Source organism: Cnephaeus nilssonii, assembly GCF_951640355.1.
Source record: "Cnephaeus nilssonii genome assembly, chromosome: 5".
In the NCBI taxonomy this organism is placed as follows: Eukaryota; Metazoa; Chordata; class Mammalia; order Chiroptera; family Vespertilionidae; genus Cnephaeus; species Cnephaeus nilssonii.
In genome coordinates, this window is record NC_137076.1 from 1983778 (window position 1) to 2006597 (window position 22820).

The following is a 22820-nucleotide window of genomic DNA, read 5'->3' on the forward strand; positions in this document are numbered from 1 at the left end:
AAACAGTGAATGAATGTATTAGTTTAAGATAAATGAATAAAAAAATTTAGGAGGGAGAAGGCTAAACATTCATCGATTTAAATGAGAAGAATTAACCAATGTTACCCCAATAAATTCAATTAAAAAAAGGATAATAACATGACTTGAACGTGGAGATGTCCACTATGGGACTGACCCTCTCCACAGGGCATGGCCTCCTCATACAGACTGCTGTTACTGAAACTAAACACAGCTTTGGATTCTGTCCTTGGCTGCTTTGCACTTACTTTGTTTCCTAGGTGAGCGATCTTCAAAATTCCATCTTGCCACACTTTTGACTTCTTCGTCTTCTGATGAGTATACAATACCTATTTCCAAGTGAAGAAATGATTTCTATCCTATATAATTCCTATATAATAAAGAGCTAATATGCAAATGGTCATCACGCCCTCACGCCGTCACACCATAACGGCTCAGACACTCAACACTGGGGAGAGAGGAATGGGAACCAGACAGACACAAATGAGCTCGCAATAGAGTAATGAGGACCAGCCAGGCTGTGGCTTAGGAGAGGGACAAGCCGCCTGCCCTGTGGTCCCGGGCACCTGCGGCTGCGGCCCAGGGAAAGCTGCCTGCCCACAGTCCACTGCGGCTGTGGCCGGCCCGGGAGAAGCCAGCCCAGGTCCTGGGTGCCTGCAGCCGGCCAGAGGGAGGAAAGCCCGAGTCCCAGGTGCGGGATGAGGCAGAGGTGGTTAGGGGCGACCAGGCCAGCAGGGGAGCAGTTAGGGGCAGGCCAGTAGGGGAGCAGTTAGGGGCAATCGGGCAGGCAGGCAGAGGTGGTTAGGGGCAATCAGGCAGGTGAGCAGTTAAGAGCCAGCGGTCCCAGATTGGAGAGGGTACAGGCCAGGCTGAGGGGACCCCCCTGCCCCATGTATAAATTTCATGCACCAGGCCTCTAGTGTATATATATATATTAAACATTTCATGCACCAGGCCTCTAGTGTATATATATTAAACATTTCATATTTTATACCCTTCTACCAAAAAATATATTTAGGACATCTTTTACCAATATAAAAGCACAGACAGCATAACAATAACAAAACAAAATCCATTGAAAAAACAAACTAGGCAGTAAAAGGCAAGGGGGTGGAGAAAGGAGAAGTAAATTCTAAATAAAAACTGAAGTTAACTGGTAACAAAAGTAATTTGGAGCTTCTTAGTCATCAGTGGGAAAGGGAAAATGTGCTGGGTTCACAGCACTCATGATCTGTGCAGTCCAGAGACGCCTGGTCCCCAAGACGCCTCACGGGTCTGTGAGGGCAGAACTATTTTCACGAAGCTACTTGCCTTCTCTCTCTCATTCCTTCAGGGAAGCACAGTGAGGTTAAGTACAGGTTATTTATGTGCAACAGTGTAAGATTCAATTTCAGATTTCATGCAGAAGCAGAGAATTAAATCCAATGTTAAAAGGACATGCAAAAAATGTACATCAATGCTACTCTTGTCAATGGTTCTTGGTTATTGTTTTGGAAAATATAGCTATTTTCTTTAAAAAATGTAATTTATGTTAAATCTAATGAGTTTATTATTTTTAGTAAATGAGTATTTTTTAAACTTTCTGTTATAATTTCTAATATGAAAGACATTGATATAATCCCTATAATAAAAAATTCTTTGGGGTCCTCAATAATTTTCAAGAGTAGAAAAGGATCCTGAGACCAAACAATTTGAGAGCACTGATGCACATGAGAGGCGCGTCAGTTCTTCAAGAGAAAGATTATTTCCTGGTCCCTGAGATTTTGTTCCAAAGGACTTTGTATAACAAATGTGAATAGGTGACAAGAGAGAGGGTTGCCAGTTAAAATACAGGGCAACACTTGAAACATACACACTTATACTAAAAAACTTCCACTGTTTATCTAAAATCCACATTTAACTGAATGTCCTGCTTTCAGGTTTTGGGTTTTGGGGGGGGTTGTTTGTTTGGGGGATTTTTGTGTTTTGATTTGTTTTTTTCTCAATCTGGCAACTCTAGCAACATTTGTAAAATGTGGAAGGAAGAAAAAAATAGTGGTAAGACTTACAATAAATTCTTGGCTTTTCATTGTTTCTTCTGAAGTTATAAACCAGTCAGGTCCAGAAATAATCAGTGGTTATTCAACTATTTATAACACCTAAATTGAAAAATGACAAAGAATATTCAACCCTGACGAAATGAATAAGTATCAAATACAATTTCCTCACAAACTCTTGACCCAAGAGAGGAATTCGAGTTCTAAGACTATGTAACTATCAAGGGAAACACAGGTGCAGTCAAATTACCTGCCACCGAGGACACGGTGATACCACACCGTGGGAAAGGAATGTGTCAGGCCAGAGGAACGAAGCAGAAATGAAGTGCCGAGGAGTCGGCACCGGTTCTCCCCAGGGCCTTACTGTATCAGAAAGGATTCCCCGCTGCACTGGGTCCTGGTAGAAGGAGCCTGGGTTTTAGTTTCACCACAAGAGGGCCCCCTTGTGTTTTACATGCTTCCTGTGACATCTTTCGCCAACATTCCAGTATCCAAGACCAGATACACGTAATTCCTCTGCAAGGAAAAAGGTCTTTTCAATGCCGTTGCAATGAGTTCTGTAATTATTCCATGCCACGGGATAAAATTGTTACTGTGGGCAAATTTGGAAATCTAAAATCATTGCTGGCGAAGAAGTGAATAGAGATGATAAAAGAAAATTACTTTTTTCCCTAAAGCCTTGGTTGCAAAGCCATGACCCCTGGACCCACAGCATCAGCATCAGCTGGAAACTAGAAATTCAAACTCGTGGGTTCCACCCGACTTAGTAAACAGGAAGTGTGGGGTCAGGCCCCCGCAATGTCTGGAGAAGCCCAGCGGGTGCTAGTGATGCACGCTGGTTTGCGCACCGGCCCTAAAAGCCCTCGGAGGGGTTCCGTAAAGCTGCGATCTGCGGTTCTGGACTCCATTTCTCGTTTACACATGTAAAACAGACCCCCTGCACATTACTTATAAATCAGATACGTTTATCTAGCTCTTACTAGGTGCCAGAGTAAAATGAACAAAACACCATTCCTAACCTCAAGAAATCCAGCCAGTGTGGCTCAGTGGTCAGGCCCAGGCCCAGATTGTGGGCTAGATCCCGTGTGGGGCGTGCAGGAGGCGGCCAATGAATAATTTTCTCTCATCATTGATGTTTCTATCTCTCTCTCCCTTCCTGTCTGACATCAATAAAAATATAAACATTTTTTTAATGTGACAGGCAGGCAACGCTCTTGGGTCCCCTCCCTGCTGCAGGGAGCTTTTCTGTAATAAAACTTTGCTTTTGTTTAAAAAAAAAAAAAGGGGGGGGGGGTGGCCATGGCTGGTGTTGCTCAGTGGATAGAGCATCAGCCTGTGGACTGAAGGGTCCTGGGTTCGAGTCCCAGTCAAGGGCACATGCCTGGGTTGCTGGCTCCATCCTCACTGTGAAGTGTGCAGGAGGCAGCCAATTGATGATTCTCTCTCATCATTGATCTTTCTATCTCTCCCTTTCTCTCTCTCTCTGAAATAAATAAAAACGTATTTTAAAAAATAAAATAATAAATAAATAAATGTGACAGGAATGGGGGCTAGGGCATCAAACAAGGCTCCCAGAACGCAATGTCAAGCTGTACGCTGAGATCGCCACTAACCAGGGAAGAGCAGGGCAGGTTTTTCCAAACAGGAATCAACAGGACAAGGCCCGTGAAGTCAGCGAGGCGCAATGCGGGGCCTCCCAGGAGCACCTTTAAGGATCAGGGGTAAGACAGGAGCGGGGGAACAGGAGGACTCGGAGGCCCGTCTGCTAGGCTGCGTGGCCTGGACTTCCCCTGAAGACAGGAGGCCCCGGCAGGGTTTTCGGAAGATGCCGTCTGACTTGGGCTTTACAACTGCTGGGGGGGGGGGGGGGGGGGGGGCGGGCAAACACTTGCTCCATGGCCTCTTCTCGGGAGGCCTTTCGGAAACATACCCCCATATCCTGCACACCACGCAGGGGCGGTGCAGGAGGGCCGTCCCGACAGTCCGGCTACCCACATCTGCCTGCCGGCGACTTCAAGGCCGCCCCCCGCTGGTGAGTTTCCCAGGGGTTAGGGGACCCGCGTTCCCGAGGACCCCAGACGTGAGGGCGGCCTGCACGCCCCCGTGGCCGTGCTCAGACATCGCGGCCTCGGTTCCCGCCGGTTTGGGGTCTTCCTCCCCAACCTATCAGCTGTCAGAGCCACGAACCCAGAGTCCTGTCAAGAACCCACATCCCGGCGCCAGTGTGGCGCCCTGATTGAACTTCGACCTATGAACCAGGAGGTCAGGGGTGGACTCCGGTCAGGGCACTTGCCCGGGTGGCAGGCTCTATTCCCACTGGGGGGCCTGCGGGAGGCAGCCCATCCATGGGATCCATGGTTCTCTCTCACCACTCAGGTTTCTCTCTCCCTCTCCCTTCGTCTCTGAAATCAATAAGGAATGTATATTTTAAAAGCCCCAAAACTACAATTTTTTTTAAAAAGCCACATCACAAAAAGGAGAAGCCCCATTTCATTGGCCGAGACCCTGTGTAACCGGTGACGGTGCAGACGGACCCTCCCACCTCAGACATCCGGGGGCTGCAGACCCGGGACCACCGGCCGCAGGGCGTCCTCACCGTCCGCTCGGGGGCGGCTCTCTCGTCCCTTCCCCAGATCAGGGACGCCGCCTCGGCTCCGCGCCCTCAGTCCCGGAAAGCCGGGAACCGTCCGCCTTTCCCAAGCCCAACGCAAAACCCGCTTCCAATTCTCCCGCCAAACGTCGTGACGTCGCTACCCCGGGACACCAATAGCGCCGGCCCCACGCTCCGCTCGCGCCGCCGACTCCGCCCGCCAATCAAACTCCTCATTGGCCGCGTGCCCCGAGGCCCCGCCCCGCGAGCCGCACGCCAGAGACGTAGCGACGCACTGCGCCTCGGAGCGTCTAGGAGACGCCTGGAGGCCCGTGTCGCGCGTCCTATGACGCTTCACATCCTCCACTGTGAGTTTCGGGAGACGGAACGGGCTGGAGGACGCAGGCTCTGGCCTGTATTTTGGAGACTGGACGGAGTAAGTTCCGAGGGGACTCTGGGGCCGCCGAGGGGAGCTGAGGTCCGTGCGCCCTGCCGGCTGTCGCCCTCGTGCCCCGCCCCCTTCCCGCCTCCCCGCCCCCTTCCCGCCTCCCCTCGAGCCCGTCGGTGCGCACGCGCGGAGTCGGCGCGGAAGGGCGGCCTCGGTGCGGAGGGGCGAGGGTGGGGCACGCGGAAGTTACGTTGCGTCTCGGACCTGAGCTTTGGGCGCTAAGATTACGGGAGGGAGGACCCGTGTCTTCTAACCCAGTCCTTTTTCCCCAGGACCTGGGCCCTTGTCCTCATGAGCGCTGCGTGCGGAACCGGGGGCCCTCGCGCACCTGCTTGGGGAGCCGACACGGGTCCGAGGGCGGCGCCCCGCGGGGCAGCCGCAGACCCGGGGGTGGGTCCAGGCCTTGGAAGTTGAGCCGAGGGTGAGGAGGCGGGTCTCCCGGGCTCGGGGCCGGGGCTCTCAGCCCTTGAGCGCACCATCTCCCTTAAAAACCATCCAGGCCATGATGGTCCTCCCCGGGGAAATGCTTGCAGGTGTCTAAACACTGCACAATTTGCCAGCCAAAACTGAGCCTTTGGAATGGCCTGGAGAGAAAATGCTGGCTGTCTCGTTCAGTGCTCTTCCCGGGCCTGGGTGCCTCGTTCTCCTTGGGCCGCTTTGCCGCTGGGTGACTTGTGCCGCGAGTGGGCCTTGCAGCTCATTCTGCAGTTATTGCCCTGACCAGTTTTGCATCAATTAACGAACTTACTTCCGCCTTCAGATAGACTGCTTATATTCGTGCATCTGGTTTTTTAATTTTCCTTTGAACTGGTTTTAACACTTAAGTAGTTCCCAGGTTAGTTACTTAAAAATCGTGGACACGTGTTCATTTTGTATGTGTACAAGACTAGTGACTACCTTTTCATTAAAATGTGTCGTGTAAGAAGTTCATGGGATTCCCAAGAATTCCTAAACGCCTCCAATTCCAGCCAGAACATGGACCGAAGGCGTGGGGGCAGGAGGCGAAGTGGGGCGGGTTCCCCAACTCCCTGAGCTATGTCCTGTCTCAGCCTCAAGCTTCTGTAACAAGAAGTTGGAGGAAACCGCTTGTGGGATTGTGAGGAGTCAAAATAATCTGTGTGAACTGATTGGCGCTGTCAAGTTTTATTCCTTGTTTAAAGCCTGTGTAGAAGCCAGTTAGCTGTCACCGCTTCATTTAACAGTGTTTGGAAAATACATATTCTGCTGTAAGATGGTGCTAAGGAATTTCGAGTGAAGGTTTTAACATCCAAGTCAACCTGAGAAGTGCGTTTTAGTTGCACGGCTCCTGGGAAGAACGGACGCCGTTAGGACAGTTCATAAACTGGTCCCTGTTACAGTGACCGTGGTTGCTGAGAACACTGGATGCACATGAGAGCCGTTCCCCTGGACGCATTGCTAGGACATGGGGACAGATTGCTAAACGATAAACGATAATGGTTCCATGTTATTGAGTGTGTGCTATGTAGCAGCAATTTGAAGTGCTTTATGTACACTTTTTAATACATTTTTATTGATTTCAGAGAGGAAGAGAGAGGGAGAGAGAAACATCAGTGATGAGAGGATCATTGATCAGGTGCCTCCTGCATGCCCCCACTGGGGATCGAGTCCGCAACCCAGGCATGTGCCCTTGACCAGAATTGAACCCGGGATCCTTCATTCCCCAGGCCGATGCTCTATACACTGAGCCAAACCGGCTAGGGCATGTATACGCTATTTTGATTAACCTTCATAAAACCCTACTACATAGGTATGGTTTTTATCCACATTTTATATTGCTCCTAGAGAGAGAGTGAGGTAACTTGCTCAGAACCCACACAGCTAGTAAATAGTTTGGCTGATTAACTGAGTAGACTATGGATCCTTAAGTAAGAAGAACAGGCCTGAGTAGGAAAGATAATGATTTGGAATGGGATGGCTGTGACAGCACACCGGTTTGTTATCCCAGGATGGTGAGATCAAGCAAGTCTGACTGTGGACTTCTGGTCTTTCCCAGCCCATGTGTAGGGACGGTAAGTGGTACCAGGTTGTTGCCTTCTGTTTAATCCATAGCTTCCTCTGAAGTGAAGGCATGTTTGCTTGTCTACAGAGTACAATTGCAGGCATGTATTATGTACCTAGGCAGAGTTTCTGACTTGATTGATTCTCCAAGCCCCAATATGAATCCTTAGGAGAAGGAATGAAGGAGAGTCTCTGGGCTGAGATACGAGGACGGTGGGAACGTCTGGTTTCTGGGAGGATTGTGACTTTCTGTGCTTGTGCAGATCTGTTGCTTCTTCCTCCGATGGCGGCTTTGACAGCAGAGGAACTGGAGAGCTGGTGACCTGCCCTTTGTAATTTACAGTTTGTTCAGAAAGGGAAGTTAGCCCTGGATCCTGCTGTAGTGATAAGCACAGACTTCGTTTGAATTTTACTTATAATTCTGCCCCCACCCCTACAAAAAGAATTTGTTATGCTGAACACTTGACAGTTTGTAAAATCCTTTAAAATATAGTATTTAATTACTCAACAGATGCATAGGTTGTGGCCAAGCTCAAGTCCCTGCCCTGACAGTGTTTTCAGTCTGTGGGAGACAGACAGGATTGTAAATTCCAGGTGGTGCTAAGAGGAGACAGGATTGAAAGTGGAGACAGGGGTTGTGTTAGGGTTAAGGTTAGAAGGGAGGGAATATATTAGATTTGGTTGAAGAGAAAGCCTCTGAGCAGGTGACCTTTGCAGGGACCTGAATGAACCGGGAAGTAATACCTGTGGATGTGCAGGCCTTGAGGTGGGAATGGCCTTCGCCATTCAGCCCCATGTCCTGGTTGCCATGAGCCTGCTGGAAGCAGTTGTGAGAGATGAAGTTAGAGAGACACCCCCAGGGGATGGCCTAGGGCCTTGGAGGCCACCGTGAGGGCGGTGGGTTTTATTCTGGGTGTGATCTGAAGTCTGGAGGGTTTTGTGCCGGAGGTGGACAGGCCCTGCTTTCCATACAGGTGCTTCTCTGCTGTTGTCCGGGGGGTGGGCGCCACTGGAGGAGGCAGAAGCGGGCCTTTGGGCGCCCCATGTAGTTCAGGCAGGGCACCTGCTAGCTTGGCCCTGGGGTCCTGATGCTGAGGAGTGGTCTTTGCTGGGAGGAGAAGGATTAGGACAATTCCAGGGCTTTGCCCTCTTGCCGTTCTTACTTGGGTTTCTGAGGTATGGGACAGTAGACAAAACATAAGTTTGTTAAAACTTGAATTTAATTTTTCCCATTGTAAACTTGAGATGTAGTTCGGATAAACAAGTAGAGACATTGCACAGACAGTGGAATATTAGAATGGGGGGCTCAGGGGAGAAGTAAGGGCTGGAGAATTTAGATTGTAAACTGTCAGCATACAGTCAAGCAGCTTAAAGCGGGGACCCTCGGAAAGGATTCGTGTGAGTCAGAAGGGTGCCCAACTGAGCCAAGGGGGGCAGGGGGAGGGGCCAGAAAAGGAAACTGAAGGGGGACCCTCCTCAAGCTGCATGAGGAAAGTGGTCTCAGAATCCTCACCTCCAGCTGCTGAGGGTCAGACGCGGATCTGATGTGTCCCAGTGTCACCTGATTGGCCAGGGGAGGTCCCAGGGGCGACACCAGGGGAGGGGCGAGGCTGCAGCACGAGGACACCTGATTGTTTCCGATGACCAGTTCTGACCTGGAGCTCCATCTTTGTGTGATGCTGGCATCATGTAAATTAATACTTACATGTCTGCGTTAAAGTCCACACTTGGCTGACTGCTCCAGGAAGCCTGTTGTAAGAGTGCGAGTTCTCTCTTGTTGACCTTGGAGAATGAAGGGGGCTCTGCCCGCTGTCACTGCATCTGCTGCCCTCAGGGACAGGTCCTTGCTGAGACGGAGGCGCAAATGGGCTTCCATCTGGTGCCTCGTTTACTGAGCTTTACAGGAGGGCACAGAGGCCGCACATAGAGCAGGGGCAGCGTTTTCCTGCCTCAGGGAGGCCCGCCCGCCCAGCACTTCCCCAGTCCAGCACTGCACCCACATCCACTGGCCCTCACCTGCCACAGACCTGTGACTTCCACAGATAAAGGCCAAAGTGTTGAGGTGACTCTGGTACGTGAAAGCTTTAGCCCCCCCTTGACCCTCCAGTCTATTATGTCATTCTGGTCATGTAGGCCCAAGGCCTGCATGCCAGCTGAGAGGGGCTAAAGAGACGTGTGTCTTAACTCTCCGTTTCCAAGAAAAGCATCTTATGTGAGACTGGTTATTCTCAGGCAGGCCGGCCTCATCCCAGACCCAATGGTAAGCCTTTGCTCGTGTGATCATTTGTGTGCAAGTACCTGTAGTGACTTCATTAAGAAGACAAAATTCAGTCAATGAACGTTTGAGTGACTCTTATGTGCCAGGGACTGGAGAGGGATGCATCAGTAACTAATACAAAAAGCACTGATTTCCTCCATCCCACACTCTAGGGAGGGTACAGAACAAACAAGTAAACTGGGTGCAATGGGCAGTAAGGGTGGGGAGACAAACTGTCCAGAAATTTGCGGTTTTAAATATAGTTGTGGAAGGAGACCTCACTGAAGAGGCGTTTGAACAAGACTTCGGCAAGTGAGGGAGCAAGCCATGTTGCCTAGGAGAGTGTTTCAGAGCCCGAGCTGCCAAGGACGGAGGCTGGAGCCCCCGGGGCAAAGGAGGCGGTCCGCATAACTTGAAAGGAGGGGGTTGGGAATTGGTGCCCAAGAAGTAAATACTGGGATGGGATGGTCACCTGAAAAGGGCTGATTCTACAGCTTACCTGTTAAGTTCTGCTGATAGTGAAGAGAAATAAATATTTTAAAAATTCAAAATCAGGAATCAACTATTGCATTGGAGGTTGTATCTAAAAATGTAAATTTTTGAGGTCTATTGAGATGAAATGTCTGAGTTCCTTAATCTTACACTCTCACTTAGTGACTTAAAGTATAGCTAAGTGATAAAGATTTTATATAGAATAATCTAGTCCTGCAGTTTAAAAGGCCTAAAAAGTAAAGCTATGTGAAGCAAGATATTCTAAAGCTAAAAATTTTTAAATGAACTGCCAGCCAATGAAAGTTTATTCAACTGATTAACTTTTTCTATTACCAGACTTACATATTTACCTTTAATTCACAAGAATGGAAACTGAAAGAGGAAAGCAAGAGAAGGCAATGGGAGAGGAAAGTACTGAAAACAAAAAAGAGGTAGAGAAAAAGAAGCGGTCTCGAGTGAAACAGGTGCTTGCAGATATCACCAAGCAAGTAGACTTCTGGTTTGGAGATGCAAATCTTCACAAGGACAGATTTCTTCGAGAGCAGATAGAAAAATCTAGAGATGGATGTAAGTTTGCTTCCGTTTATAATGGGACCAATTTTCAGCTGCACTGCCTTTGATAGTACTAACTTGTTTACCTCTGAAATAGTATGTTTGTATTACTGGTGTGTACTTGTGTACTGTTTTACTTACACTATTCTTCAGTATTAATGTTTTATGTATGGTGTATATACTATGCATATATATATATTTTGGACAGTGTGCACACTAGACTTGATTAAAAAGTGACATGGACAGTGACTTTGTGGAATTGTGCTCCTATAAGGACTCTTAAGAAGTCATTCTAAAAAACCAATTAATTCACCCACCAAGTGGATTTCAGTGCTGAGATGGACAGGCACTTGAGGCATTTTACATATTACAAAATCATAAACTTTTATTAGTTTTAAAGGAGGCATGTAAGAATTCAAATGGGACAGGGATTTTCAACCATGACTGTAACAGGAGCAGTTTGAAATTTCATTTATGCTCACTTTTACATTTTTATTAGATGTTGATATATCACTTCTGGTGTCTTTTAACAAAATGAAAAAATTGACCACGGACAAAAAGTTAATAGCCAGAGCACTGAAGAGTTCAGCTGTTGTAGAGGTAAGGTTGTTTTCTACCCCGTAAGTTCCCGCAGTCACACAGACTTCCAGCCCACTAACGGTGTGCTTTGCAGCTGGACTTGGAAGGCACCAGGATCAGGAGGAAGCAGCCTCTGGGGGAGAGACCCAAGGATGAGGATGAGCGGACCGTGTACGTGGTAAGCCTGTTCTGGAATACAAGTAAACACGTGGTGACCGTGAGTAAGAAGAGAGAAGCATTATTAACAATGTAACTAATTTATTGTAGGAGTTACTTCCCAAAAATGTGAATCACAGCTGGATTGAGAGAGTGTTTGGCAAATGTGGCAATGTCGTTTACGTGAGCATCCCGCACTACAAGTCTACGGGAGACCCGAAGGGATTTGCCTTTGTGGAATTTGAGACAAAAGAACAGGCAGCCAAAGCTATTGAGGTCGGTCCAGAACCTGTAAGGAAACAGTTAGCAAAAGAAAATGATCACGCGTTTTAATTAGACAAAATTGTGGCTGGTTTCATTTCAGTTTCTTAACAACCCACCAGAGGAAGCACCAAGGAAACCTGGGATATTTCCTAAAACAGTGAAAAACAAGCCCATTCCTGCCCTGGGAGTAGCGGGTGAGTGTTTGCGTAAACACACTGTAAGTGGGTGTGCATGCCGTCAGGTGGAAGCTGATGGTAGCATTGTTACAGAAGAAAAGAAAAAGAGGAAGAAGAAGAAAGGCCGGGCGAAGAAGGAAGACAGCGGCCAGGCCAAAGAGGCACCCGTGGACACGGGCAAGGAGAGCAGCGCCGGTGAGGTGAAGGAGCCCAGGGCCACATCGGACGGCTCCGAAGGGGAGGGCGCTGAACCCCAAAAGCCACCCTCAAAGAAAAAAAAAAAGCGGGTCAGAGCTGAAGCGGCCGGTTTACCTCCGGTGCGAGCAGAGAAGAGGAAGCGGAGCAGCTCCGAGGACGCAGGGTGCCCGGCTCCCAGGTCCAAAGTCAGGAAAACGGCCCGGAAAGACGACCTGGAAAAGGCCTCCCAAGCGTCCAAAGAAAACAAAGGTATTTCGGGCTTTGCTTACGGTTAGGGCTCCACAAATACGGTCGATTGACACCCGATTTCTGTGTTCTTCTTAAAGAGGTAGAAGTCTCCACGGAAGAGGAAAAGGAAGCGGGAGACATAAAGGACGGGTCGCTCCTGAAAGCCAAGCGGAAGCACAAGAAGAAGCACAAGGAGAGGCACAAGATGGGGGAGGAGGTCATCCCCCTGCGCGTGCTGTCCAAGTGAGTGGCGGGGCCGGCACCATTGCTAAAGTGCAATTCCAGCTTGTGTACAGAGTTGCATGTTAGCAACAGTCACGGCCTGCGCCCGGGTCTGCGCACAGCAGGACTGACGGGTACAAAGCAACAACCACACTAAAACATGGAAGCACTTATTTCCGTCTGTCCAGCAAATGCCTCCATGTTAAAGTGGTGGGTGTGCTTAAGAGATGTAAGGGTTCCGCTCAGATACACCAGGCGGCAGGTCAGGCTTGTGGGCTTGGGAAAATGCACAGCAAGACTTACCATCACTGAAACATGGAAGCACTTACTTGTTTGATTCCAAAGCAAGTACATCCACGTTTAAGTGGTGGGGAGCCCAGTCCTGGAGAACCTGGCCAACCGGACCTGGCTTTAACCTGTAAAGCGGGTCTAGAACACAGATCCGGGCCCCAAACGGTGTGGGTTTGGAGACACCTCCACTGAAACATGGAAGCACTTACTTTTACTTTACACAGCAGGTGCCTCCAGGTTAAAGCAGAGGAGTCCCCGTGGCCTCTGGAGACAGACCAGGTTCCTGTGTGGCAGCGGAGGGGTCATTGGACTCACTTGTACTAAAACATGGAAGCACTTACTACGTAGGCCACAGAGAGCATTTCCATGTTAAAGTGGAAGGGAGCCCGCGGACGCTAGGTGGGAGCCGAGGGGGACAAAGCACGCGGCATACCTTTCAGAAGAAAGCTGTCCCCAAAGTCCTGTCCTCCTGGGAAGGCTAAGAGGACTTGGAGCTCCTGTATTTATAGGGTCCTTGGCTCTGCATTCCTTCTGCCTTTATCTTAGGGAATCATTAAGGGCCTTTTGTTATTCTAATGACTCAGCTTGGGAAGGTAGGATCCTGGGTGGGTCGGGATTTTTTTTTTTTTTTTTTGAAGTATACAGATGCCAATGTTAACAGCTAAACCCATCACCAGCAGATCTCCTCCTCCTTAAACTCTGCTATCTGCGTGTTTGATGGCGTAGATTAGGGCTAACAATGAGCGCTTCCAGGAGCCCAGAGGGCCATTGTGTTCCTCTCTGGAGGCGCTCAAGCTGTTTGAGGAAGCATCCACATGTTAAATGCATGTAAATAGGTTGCTTCCAGGGGGTGCTTTTTCCCTCTTAGAAATTCCTTTCCATTCTAGTAAATACTAAGGAATGTTATCTCTGAAATTGGGAGCAGTTTAACAAGTAATGCAAGTCATCTTTAAATTTCAGTCTATCCTTTTCCCCCAGAGACAACTGTTTTAGTAAAAGTTATCAGTTAATTAATTCAGAATCTTCATTTCCAAAAGTTCACATCATTGAAGTATACTCAGGAACTGACCTGGCAGATTGAAGCCGGTTCATCTGGGTGCTGGCCTGGGCCCTGCCTTTGCCTGCTTGCTGGGTGATGTGAACTCGGAATCATTGTGAGGGGACATCCCTAACCATCTGTTATTTCTCATGTACTTTTCTTTTATTACAGGAGTGAATGGATGGACTTGAAAAAAGAGTATTTAGCCCTGCAAAAAGCCAGTATGGCTTCTTTAAAAAAAACAATATCCCAAATAAAATCGGAGTCAGAAATGGAAATAGACCATGGAGTAACTAATAAGTCTGGACTGAAAAATGAAAAAAGTAAAATGATAGTTTTTGTAACATTACATTATACACTAAAATACTATTTCGGAGTTATAGGCTTAACTTTAATTTTTAGAAACTTAATTATACAATAATCATTACAGAAATTACTCATTTGGCAAGTTATTCAGAAGTGAGACTTATTCTTGATATAAGAACATTTGAAGGGCTCATTTAAACAGTATGTTTTCTAATCAGTTATTTAAATTTTCTCTAGTTCTCATTGTTAGATTTAGTAATGAGTATCTACTTCATGAATTAAGTTTGTAATTTAATTACAAAGATTGTAATTTCACACTTGTAAATTTATTTCATAGTATTAACCACAAGCAGAAATAACACAAAATAAGATTCTTAGGAAATTTATATTAGGTATATGTTAAAATTCCTATAATGAAAATTAATTTTCACATCTGAATTATTATATAGAATATTCTATAGTATTCCATGCCTGTTTATCTATCTACTTTTATTAGGTACTTTTTGTTTTTTGGTTCAGGGAAAATGGGCATTTTGGGGGGAAGATGTTACAGTGTTATAAAAGTAACAGTTTGCATTTACAGTAATTGCAGTTGTGTATTTTATTTCATGGTAATCTGCAATCAGCAGTGTGATTTTTGTCAGGGAGGCCTATTCTGAGCCCCAATGATCTACAATGTATAACTTCCTTAATTACATAAATTAGGTTACAATTAAGTTTTAAATTAAGGAAATTACTTTTTAAGTAGCCTAAGAAACAGTGATGTCGGTGTAAAGAGGCCCAAGTGTTAAACGACTCAGTGTGATAGTTCTTTCTGGTCCTTTTCTGCCCGATGAGCAGCGAGCAGTGAGGAGGGCCGTCCCCCGGAGAAGGCCCAGGCGGCGGGGCCGCAGTTCACGGCGGGCGTGATTGTGAAGATCGTCAGCCCGGAGCCTCTGCCCGGCAGGAAGCTCGTCAGGGTGAGCCTGAGGGTCCCGGCTGCTGGTACTCTCCTCCTCAGGACTCCCCGTGACAGTGGGTGGCGTTTGGAAAACACAGCCAGTCCCATTAGAGCCTGTTCCTCTGGTCAAGTCCTTGCAGGTTTGATTCCAGAGCGACTGAAATGTGAATTCTTCGGGGGTGCCAGTGCTGTGTGCACATCCTCCTGCGGGAGGCGGGCAGCGTCTGTCTGTCCACGGCGCCTCTGGCCGGCGGCCGTGGGCTGAGGCAGCCACTCTGGTCCTCCCTAACGGAGGCGGGGACGGCAGAGCGCTCCCCGGGCGCCCCCGGGCTTTTGTTCTCAGAGGAGGGGTTTGAGGAGGAGTGCCACGTGCGCTGAAGAGCCCTCGGCAGTAGAGGCTCTGAAATCACTTTAAGATCCTAGGCCTCTGCTGTCAGGGTTGGGAACAAACTGGAGAATTGGTGATTTGTTTCCATTGGCGCTCAGCTTTCAACAGACCCCTCAGTTTTCTTTTGCCTGAAGTCAAAATTGTTTTGGAATAAAAGAGATAATATCTATATATTTTTTTGCATGAATTTAGTTTATTTTTGTCTGTTAATGAATTGAAATAGAACATTTTTTTTCTGAAAGAAATGTGTGTTTTGAAAAAAAGCCTTTTCTTAATTTTATGTTTAACTTTTTTTTAATATTTTCAATCCATGCCGATTGTTTAAGAAATTTGAAACAATTACAGAAAAGTGGAAAGTATTTTGAAAAACTACAGAGGTTTTGCATGCATGTGCAGATATACCCAGAGTTCTACATAATTTACATTGCAAATACTGTTTGACAGTCTCTCCTTTTTTCACTCTCTATGATTTACCTGACAGCCTTTTGTACACCAGTACTGCAGTATTTCTCTCTGTTCATATGTTCTTTGGGAGGCAGGCCCATATGTTATTTACCCTTGGCCTGCCACCCAGTTAGGGAGACACGGTCTTTTCAGACGACAGAAAGCCTCTGTAACACAGCAAACGCATTTACATCTGACACTGGCTTTCCTCATACCAGGCACATTTTACCTGCATGACCTTTGAGGGTGCTCACTGGGATCAGGTGTAAACGCTCCCCTGAGATTCCGCAGCTCACTGACACCTAGGTGAGGTTCCCCCAGGCTGTGGATGAGGGCGCGGCAGTCCCCCGCGGACACTCCGGCTTGCAGAGCACTGTGGCCGGGAGAACTTCACACGCAGGGATAACACTGAGCTTGGACATGCCGCTGTGATTGGTGTAGCTGGTTGAGTTGGTTGGTTTTTCTATTAAGATTTAATAGAAAAATTATTTGGTTTGTTATTTGGAATGCATAGCATAAATTTATATCTATTGCAAGTTCTTCATTTATGATCATTGAAATCATAAAATAACTATTAATCAAGTTCCTAGTTACTTACAGTTTGCTGAACAAACCTGAACGAGGAGGATGGTGGTGGCGGTTTGTGCCTTGCCCAGTACGATTGCCAGGCTAATTGTCGTTCTGAGGTCACCCTGACATTATGATGGCTGTTTAGTAAATGTCTTTTGAAAGGTACTCCTATAAACCAGTCACATAAATCAATCACGTGGCTATGCTACCATTGAAGAGTCAAACTTCTTCAACTTGAAACTGATTGTTTTTCTTGCTTAGTCTCTAAATTTAGTACTGTTAACTAAAGAAATGGGGAGAATGACAAGTATATTGGTTCTCTTTTTTTTTTATTGAGTTAGCAAACATTAGGTACCTCTTGTGTGATAGGCAGGATGATAGGGATGGGATGAGTTAAGACTTAGTTCCTGTTTCTACAGACTCACAGGTTTTTATATATGTAAGCTTCATTATTAACTAATACACTTTTCTCTTATTCTATGATTTTCAGGTGTTTCTCAGTTCTGTGTAAATCAGACTTTAAAAATCCAACATCTAAAAGTAACCTAAATTACTTGTGGCTTGAATTTTTGGGTCAAAACTGAAGGGGACGAGGTGGATAAGGCCCTGTTTTGGGCTGGGAATCCTTAGTTATTTGTTTAGCTTCATGAATGGAGACTGATAAATTAAGACCTGGTATAACATTCCTGCATAATCGCCTGTGTTTGCTGAGGAGCCTGCTGTGAATGCAGGAATCTTGTTAATTTGCCCTCCCAGCAGGCGAGGTGGGGAAACTTCTGGATTTGGGTGACACGACTTGTTTAGCAGAGGTTGTTTAGGTATTTCATCAAAGAGGAAGAGCTTTTGAGCTGTATTTTCAAAGACCCACTCAGGAACCTAGACTTTGTGTAGGTCCACTGAAACTTTTTCTGCGTGAGTTGTTATAAGAAGTTGGATGTTTTCATAGATATTTTAAGTCAGAAGTCAGAAGTGTACAGGTGAGGGGTAACACACCTCTTCCCCGTCCATGGAGGCTCTTTCTATTTTGTTTTTAATCCCAGCCCTTATTCTGACTGCTCCCAGACAGGACGCCCCTCTTGTTGATGGCGGGAGGGTGTGGTGCGCTCTGCTGCACGTCTGTGCTCCCCAGACAGGTCTCCCCCCTCCGGGGAGATGTGAAGGATGTGGTGCAGTAAGGGAAGATATGATTAGAGGCGATGTTGAGGGGTTCTCAGGTTTTTAAGAGCATTTGTATATATTTCAGAAGAAATGTTTAATGTAGGGTAGTTCTCATTTAAGCTTCAGATGGCATAACACATTCTGACATAGCCATGGGAGCATGTTAGCCGCGGTGTGAGACCTTTTATTCATATTCCGTCTCTACTGTGCGGCAGGACACGCTGGCCGCCGTCTCAGAAGTTGTGTATGTGGATTTGCTGGAAGGAGATACCGAGTGCCATGCGAGGTTTAAGTCTCCTGAGGATGCTCAAGCCGTCATGCACGCATGTGCGGAAATTCAAAAGAAGCACTGCTGGAAACTCGAGATTCTCTCTGGTAAAACTTCATGGACCTTCCTTTTCAACAAGCCGATTGGGGGTGACTGTGTGATGCTGTCTGAGTTTGGCTAATGAAACTAGTCTTTTTTGTGCTCTTGCATGCATCAAGTTCAAAGCATTAAACTTCAGTTCGATGGAGAGCGTGGTGCCGAGTGTGTTTCCTATGTGCCCTTGTGTGCAGAGCTCCATGTTCTGTGTTTTCCAGGTGACCATGAACAGAGGTACTGGCAGAAGATTCTGGTCGACAGGCAGGCCAAACTGAACCAGCCTCGCGAGAAGAAAAGAGGCACTGAGAAGGTAGCCGGTTGATTTTATTTAGTTTCGTTATTCTTTGCGTGGTCTTGGGGGGCTGGAGGGCAGCCTAAGCTTTTGCGAAGGCTGACTCACTTCTGAAAGTCATGTGCAGGTGTAAAACAGTGCTGGTTTTGCAGGAGGTGGCGGGTTTACGTGGCGTGCACTGAGCTTTAGGTTGAGAGGGAACACTTATTCTCTAGCTTTTGAGATACACAAAATTAGCATTATTTTCCCCACGAGGGTGCATGGTTTTAATTTGGAGTTTTCCCTTTGGCCTTTTTCTTTTTTTAACTTGTGTGCTGACTTAAAGCAGTCCTGCTTTCTGGCTGCTGGGTTTTCAGCTGGGTGGTAAGTGATTCTTGAAACATTCTCTTAAGGTAAAAAACAGTGTCTGTGGAGTGTGGTCTGTAAGGACAGGCGCCTCCAGAGATAAGAGTGAGAGCCTTTATACGTGTCGCTCCCTAAATGTGATAAGCTGTGTTACTTTTCTCTGGATAGTCAAGTGATATAAACAACTTTAAATACATTAAATAATTTAAAGCAAGCTTCTTATTCAATAATTCTATTTTAAATGACACTGAGTAACTTATTAAATCATTGTTTCTAGTGAGATGTCAAGCTTATTATTTTAAAACAAATTATTATACATGTAAAGGTTAGTGCATCTTAAAGTGCTTAGAAAAGAACAGGGCACATAATAACTAAATTACTATTATCAAAATGTTTGAACGTATATTGTAAAAATCAGAAAAACCTACAGAGATGTACATTCTTTGGTCATTGGTCAGCGCTTGAAAAGTCATGCTTTCTGTATTCCAGGTGTGATGGCTTGGATTCGTATTTACAGAATTCTTTTTTCCTTAACTTAAAACTCGGAGTGTTTTTCCTCAGCCTAGCATCGCCCGCATTCATTGGAATGTAGATGATTTGGGGGGAGGTGTCCCCCGGTCTTTGTGATTCTGTCTCTGAAGGCAAAAGCTGCTCTTCCTTCCTGGGGGCGCTCAGCTCTGGGAGGTGTTAATTGGAAAGCCTGCTTGAGGCTATTTAAATGTTAAAGTCACTAATCCTGAACTCGGCCCTGAAATGAAACCACTTTGTTAAATAATATTTATCTTCCAGTTGGTGTGTCATTTTATTTAAATTTTATGTTTGTAGAACTAGGAATTAGTGGGGGGGGAGGGGTTCCAGAAAGACCCCATTTTCCTAAGTTTGAGGCGAGGAAAAAGATCGACTCGGGCGTTTTGTGAATGGGCTTGGAGCCCAGCGAGGGCTGGCCGGAGCGCAGCTCTTTTCCAACCCCCTTACCTGCTCACCTCGGGCCACATCCGGCTCCTGTCTGGGAAGCAGCCAGTGGGCTCTGTCCTCAGCGAAACAGGAGCCACATGCAGTCGCTGTTCAGAGGAGTGGCTAGACCATGATTAGTTTGCCAGCCACCTTTTTTGGTCGTTCATTTCGTTAATATTTTCCAGTGCCCGTTGGTGTTAGCCACTCTTGAGGACACACCCCGAGAGGCGCGTAGTGGGTGGCGACAGTGCTGTGCGGAGTAGACAAGGGCCCGGGTGGCTTCACACCCAGGGGCCTGGCCCCGGGCGTCTCTGCGGCCTCGGCAAAGGGAGCCGGGTTCCCAGGAGGCCCGGGGGTCGGGGGCAGTGCCGCTGGGGAGCTGGAGCAGGCCTCTCGGTCAGGGGAGCTGAGGGTTCCGAGAAGGTTTGCCAGACAGTGAGACAGAGACCTACTGACAGCCCAGGGTCTGCAAGGGAGAGAAAAGCGCTACTGGGAACCCTGGTCTTCGTTTTCCCATCGTGGTGCAGGCAGTGGGGACGGTGTCCTCAGTCCTGGTCGGCATAGGCAAAGAGGAAAGGAAGAGGCAAAGGAAATGTTACTGCTACACATGGGTTCCTACGAATCAGAGTCTGGAGCGGAGAAATGCAATGAAGAGCTCACAGGGCAGTGAGAGGCCGGAGAGAGCTGCCCGCACGGCCTCCCATTCCTGCCAGGCATGCATGGGGCCATCACTTGGGGCACCTGATACAAAATGAGGCTTCTCTCCTTTCCCTTTAGCTTTTAGAGGCTGTTTTAGTGTTTTTTAATCTTTATTGTTGAAAGTATTACCTTTGTCCCCTTTTTCCCCCCATTAACCCTCTCCAACCTGCCCCCACCCCCACTCCAGGCCTCACCACCTAATTGTCCATGTCCGTGGGTTATGGACATACACGTAAGAGGTCTTTGGTTGATTTCCTCCCACCCACTCACCCTCCCTCTTTTAATTTTGTGTTGCTTTTTATCAAAATGGGTTTTTTCCTTACACACAACTGATAGACATCCAGCAGGTGAGAGCATAGTTCATAAATTGGAGCAGAACGCCTGGGAGGGACAGTGTTTACATCTTGCCTCGCCTCAGGAGGAACAGGCTTTCTGGGTAACCTAAAAGCGACTTCCTGCCAGTGGCCACATGTCACCAGACACTTCAAAGAAACTATGTTGGTGGTTGATTACTCGTTAGAATCTGTGTTTTTATGAGAATAAGGTTTTTATTTCTTCCAAAGCTAAATATTTTAAATGTTTTTATCAAGAAAGCTTTTGGGCCCTGTCCAGTATTGCTGAGTGGTTAGAGCGTCGGACCGCACACCAAAGGGTCAAGGGTTCGATTCCTGGTCCAGGGCGTGCACTGTGTTCCAGGCTCGATCCATGCCCTAGTCGGGCACCTGGGGGGCAGGCAGTTGATGTGTCTTCGCAGGGATGCTTCTCTCTCCCCCTCCGCCTCCCTCTCTTCCGCTCTCTCTAAAAAAAGTCAATGGCTGCCCTAGCCGGTTTGGCTCAGTGGGGAGGTCAGCCTGTGAACTGAAAGGTCCCAGGTTCGATTCTGGTCAAGGGCACATGCCTGGGTTGTGGGCTCGATCCCCATTGGGGGACTTGCAGGAGGCAGCCGATCCACGATTCTCTCTCATCCTTGATGTTTCTCTCTCTCTCTCCCTCTCCCTTCCTCTCTGAAAGCAATAAAAATATATTAAATTTTTTAAAAGTCAATGGAAAAATCCTCTGGTGAGGATTAAAAAAGAAAGCTTTTGGAATATTTAGGTATTTTAAATGATCTTCATGCCACATAACTTCATGCCTTCTTTGAAAATATTGACGTGTTTGTATTCTGGAGTAATAAGTACTTTCAGTAGCAGACCATACTTGTGACATACATACATATATACATACATTTATTTATTTCCTCATCCGAGGATGTTTTTGTTGATTTTTTTTTTTTTTTCAAGAGAACGGAAGGGAGAAAGAGAGACAACAGTGTGAGAGAGAAACTTCGATTGGTTGCCCAGCAGTGACCAAGGATCGAACTTGCAGCCTGACTGGGAATTGAACCTGCAACCTTTGGGTGTATGGGGTGACACTCCAACCAGCTGAGCCTCCCAGCCAGGGCTGTGTTTGAGATTTTAGTTTCAAATTTGTAAGCAAACCTTTGTGTGAGCACTCTGCCGGAAGTACGCCGTCTCGTTCCAGTAGCACATGATTCTCGAGCACGGTGCCGTGACTGACCACAGAGCCTGTAAGGAGTGACTTAGTGGCCAGGACTGGCACCGGGGGGAGGAAGCAGCCAGTAGGGTGGTCCTGACCCGCAGGTAACCAAAGTGGCGTACATGGAGTGTGGCTCCTTTTAATTGAAAAATGGTTCTTAATCTGGAACTGAAGTGGGAGGCTTTTGGACAATTGAAAGTTGAGTACCTATAGACCATACCTGGTAGTTCTTTCTGTGATGGATTTGGCCCAAGCCTAGTTATCTCATTTGTCTTCCTCTCCCCCTTTTGGAAGTATTTTATTCAAGCTGATGATAGTTGTGACATTTTTTTAGACATAATTATATTTTGTTTGTTTTTAGGTATCCAATACATTCTAATTTCTGATTTCTTTCTCCATAGTTAATCACCAAAGCTGAAAAGATTAGACTCGAAAAGACTCAACAAGCAAGTAAACATATTAGATTTTCTCAATATAATTGAAAAAATTTTGGTTCACCTCTTAAGATTTCACTGGATGCTGGAGCTGTTGAAGAAATCCATTTTTATTATGCTAGTAATGCCTAATGAATGTTTTTTTTTAAACCACATTTACCTAAAATAACTTGTTAATAAGGTTTTTTTCTAGAGACAAGTACATTGTATACTAGCATTTTTTCATTAAACATTTGTTGAAATGCTTACATAAATCAGTCTCATTGATTTAGTAAGTGCTTTGAACATTATCATTAATTTTTTTTTATATTACTAGAACAACGTGCGGAAAAAATCAGTACTACATTAAGATGTGGTTTAGAAAAAATGTGTAGGCTCTCACTGTTCTTAACATTTTGTAGCTTTTCCACTTCCAGTGTCCTGGGCGTCATGTCGGGCTGGTTTGTGCAGACAGATGTGTGATCTTTTTGTTCTGTGCACTGTTCTCTGCCCCTCCGTGTTCCCGCTGAGCAGGCCACATGAACTGTTTCAAATTAAAATGTTAAATTTTAAAAGTACTGAGTTTGTATTCCATAAATGAAGACAAAAATAAAATGCTCAAACGCTATTAATTAACCAGTTGCCTGCCACGTGTCCAAAACGGAAACCATCCCCACACGCCAAGATATTTTGAATTTAATTGCGTCTATACACGCCGATGGCGTTCAAAGGGTTATGAACACACGGGGGAGGAAATGGAGGGATCCGCGTGAGGCCTCCCTGAGGGACTCCCAGGCCTTTGCCGGCGGCCGCTCCTGTCTCCCAGTCTCCCACCAGGTGTCGGCG

The 22820-nt window shown here is 46.8% G+C and overlaps 2 protein-coding genes across 13 annotated transcripts in view; one reads left to right on the forward strand and one right to left on the reverse strand.

Moving 5' to 3' along the window:
- The window catches only part of ZGRF1 (zinc finger GRF-type containing 1), a 59210-nt gene extending 54424 nt beyond the window's left edge, over window positions 1-4786 (reverse strand). For 8 of the 11 annotated variants that reach the window (XR_013813564.1, XM_079771883.1, XM_079771882.1 and 5 more), the window contains exons 1-4: window positions 4651-4786; window positions 2305-2570; window positions 2067-2156; window positions 267-347 (exon numbers count right to left, since the gene is read on the reverse strand). Coding sequence is in view for 10 of the 11 variants with exons in the window: in XM_079771883.1 (XP_079628009.1) it covers window positions 267-347; window positions 2067-2087 (102 nt within the window). In the remaining variant the exon portion in view is untranslated. The other 3 variants (XM_079771876.1, XM_079771877.1, XM_079771878.1) reach the window with 3 other exon arrangements.
- Window positions 4787-4920: 134 nt separating this feature from the next.
- Window positions 4921-22607, forward strand: LARP7 (La ribonucleoprotein 7, transcriptional regulator). Of its 2 annotated transcripts, none has more exons than XM_079771451.1 (13): window positions 4921-5080; window positions 10197-10427; window positions 10912-11012; window positions 11086-11169; window positions 11259-11423; window positions 11512-11605; window positions 11684-12034; window positions 12112-12256; window positions 13737-13888; window positions 14712-14830; window positions 17587-17746; window positions 17954-18045; window positions 21963-22607. In XM_079771451.1, exons 2-13 carry the CDS (start codon window positions 10226-10228, stop codon window positions 22041-22043), a joined length of 1746 nt encoding a protein of 581 aa, XP_079627577.1. In that variant the 5' UTR covers window positions 4921-5080; window positions 10197-10225; the 3' UTR covers window positions 22044-22607. The 2 variants fall into 2 exon arrangements, with proteins under 2 accessions (XP_079627577.1, XP_079627576.1); XM_079771450.1 differs by having other exon boundaries at window positions 11681-12034; window positions 21963-22606.
- The last annotated feature ends 213 nt before the right edge of the window (window positions 22608-22820 follow it).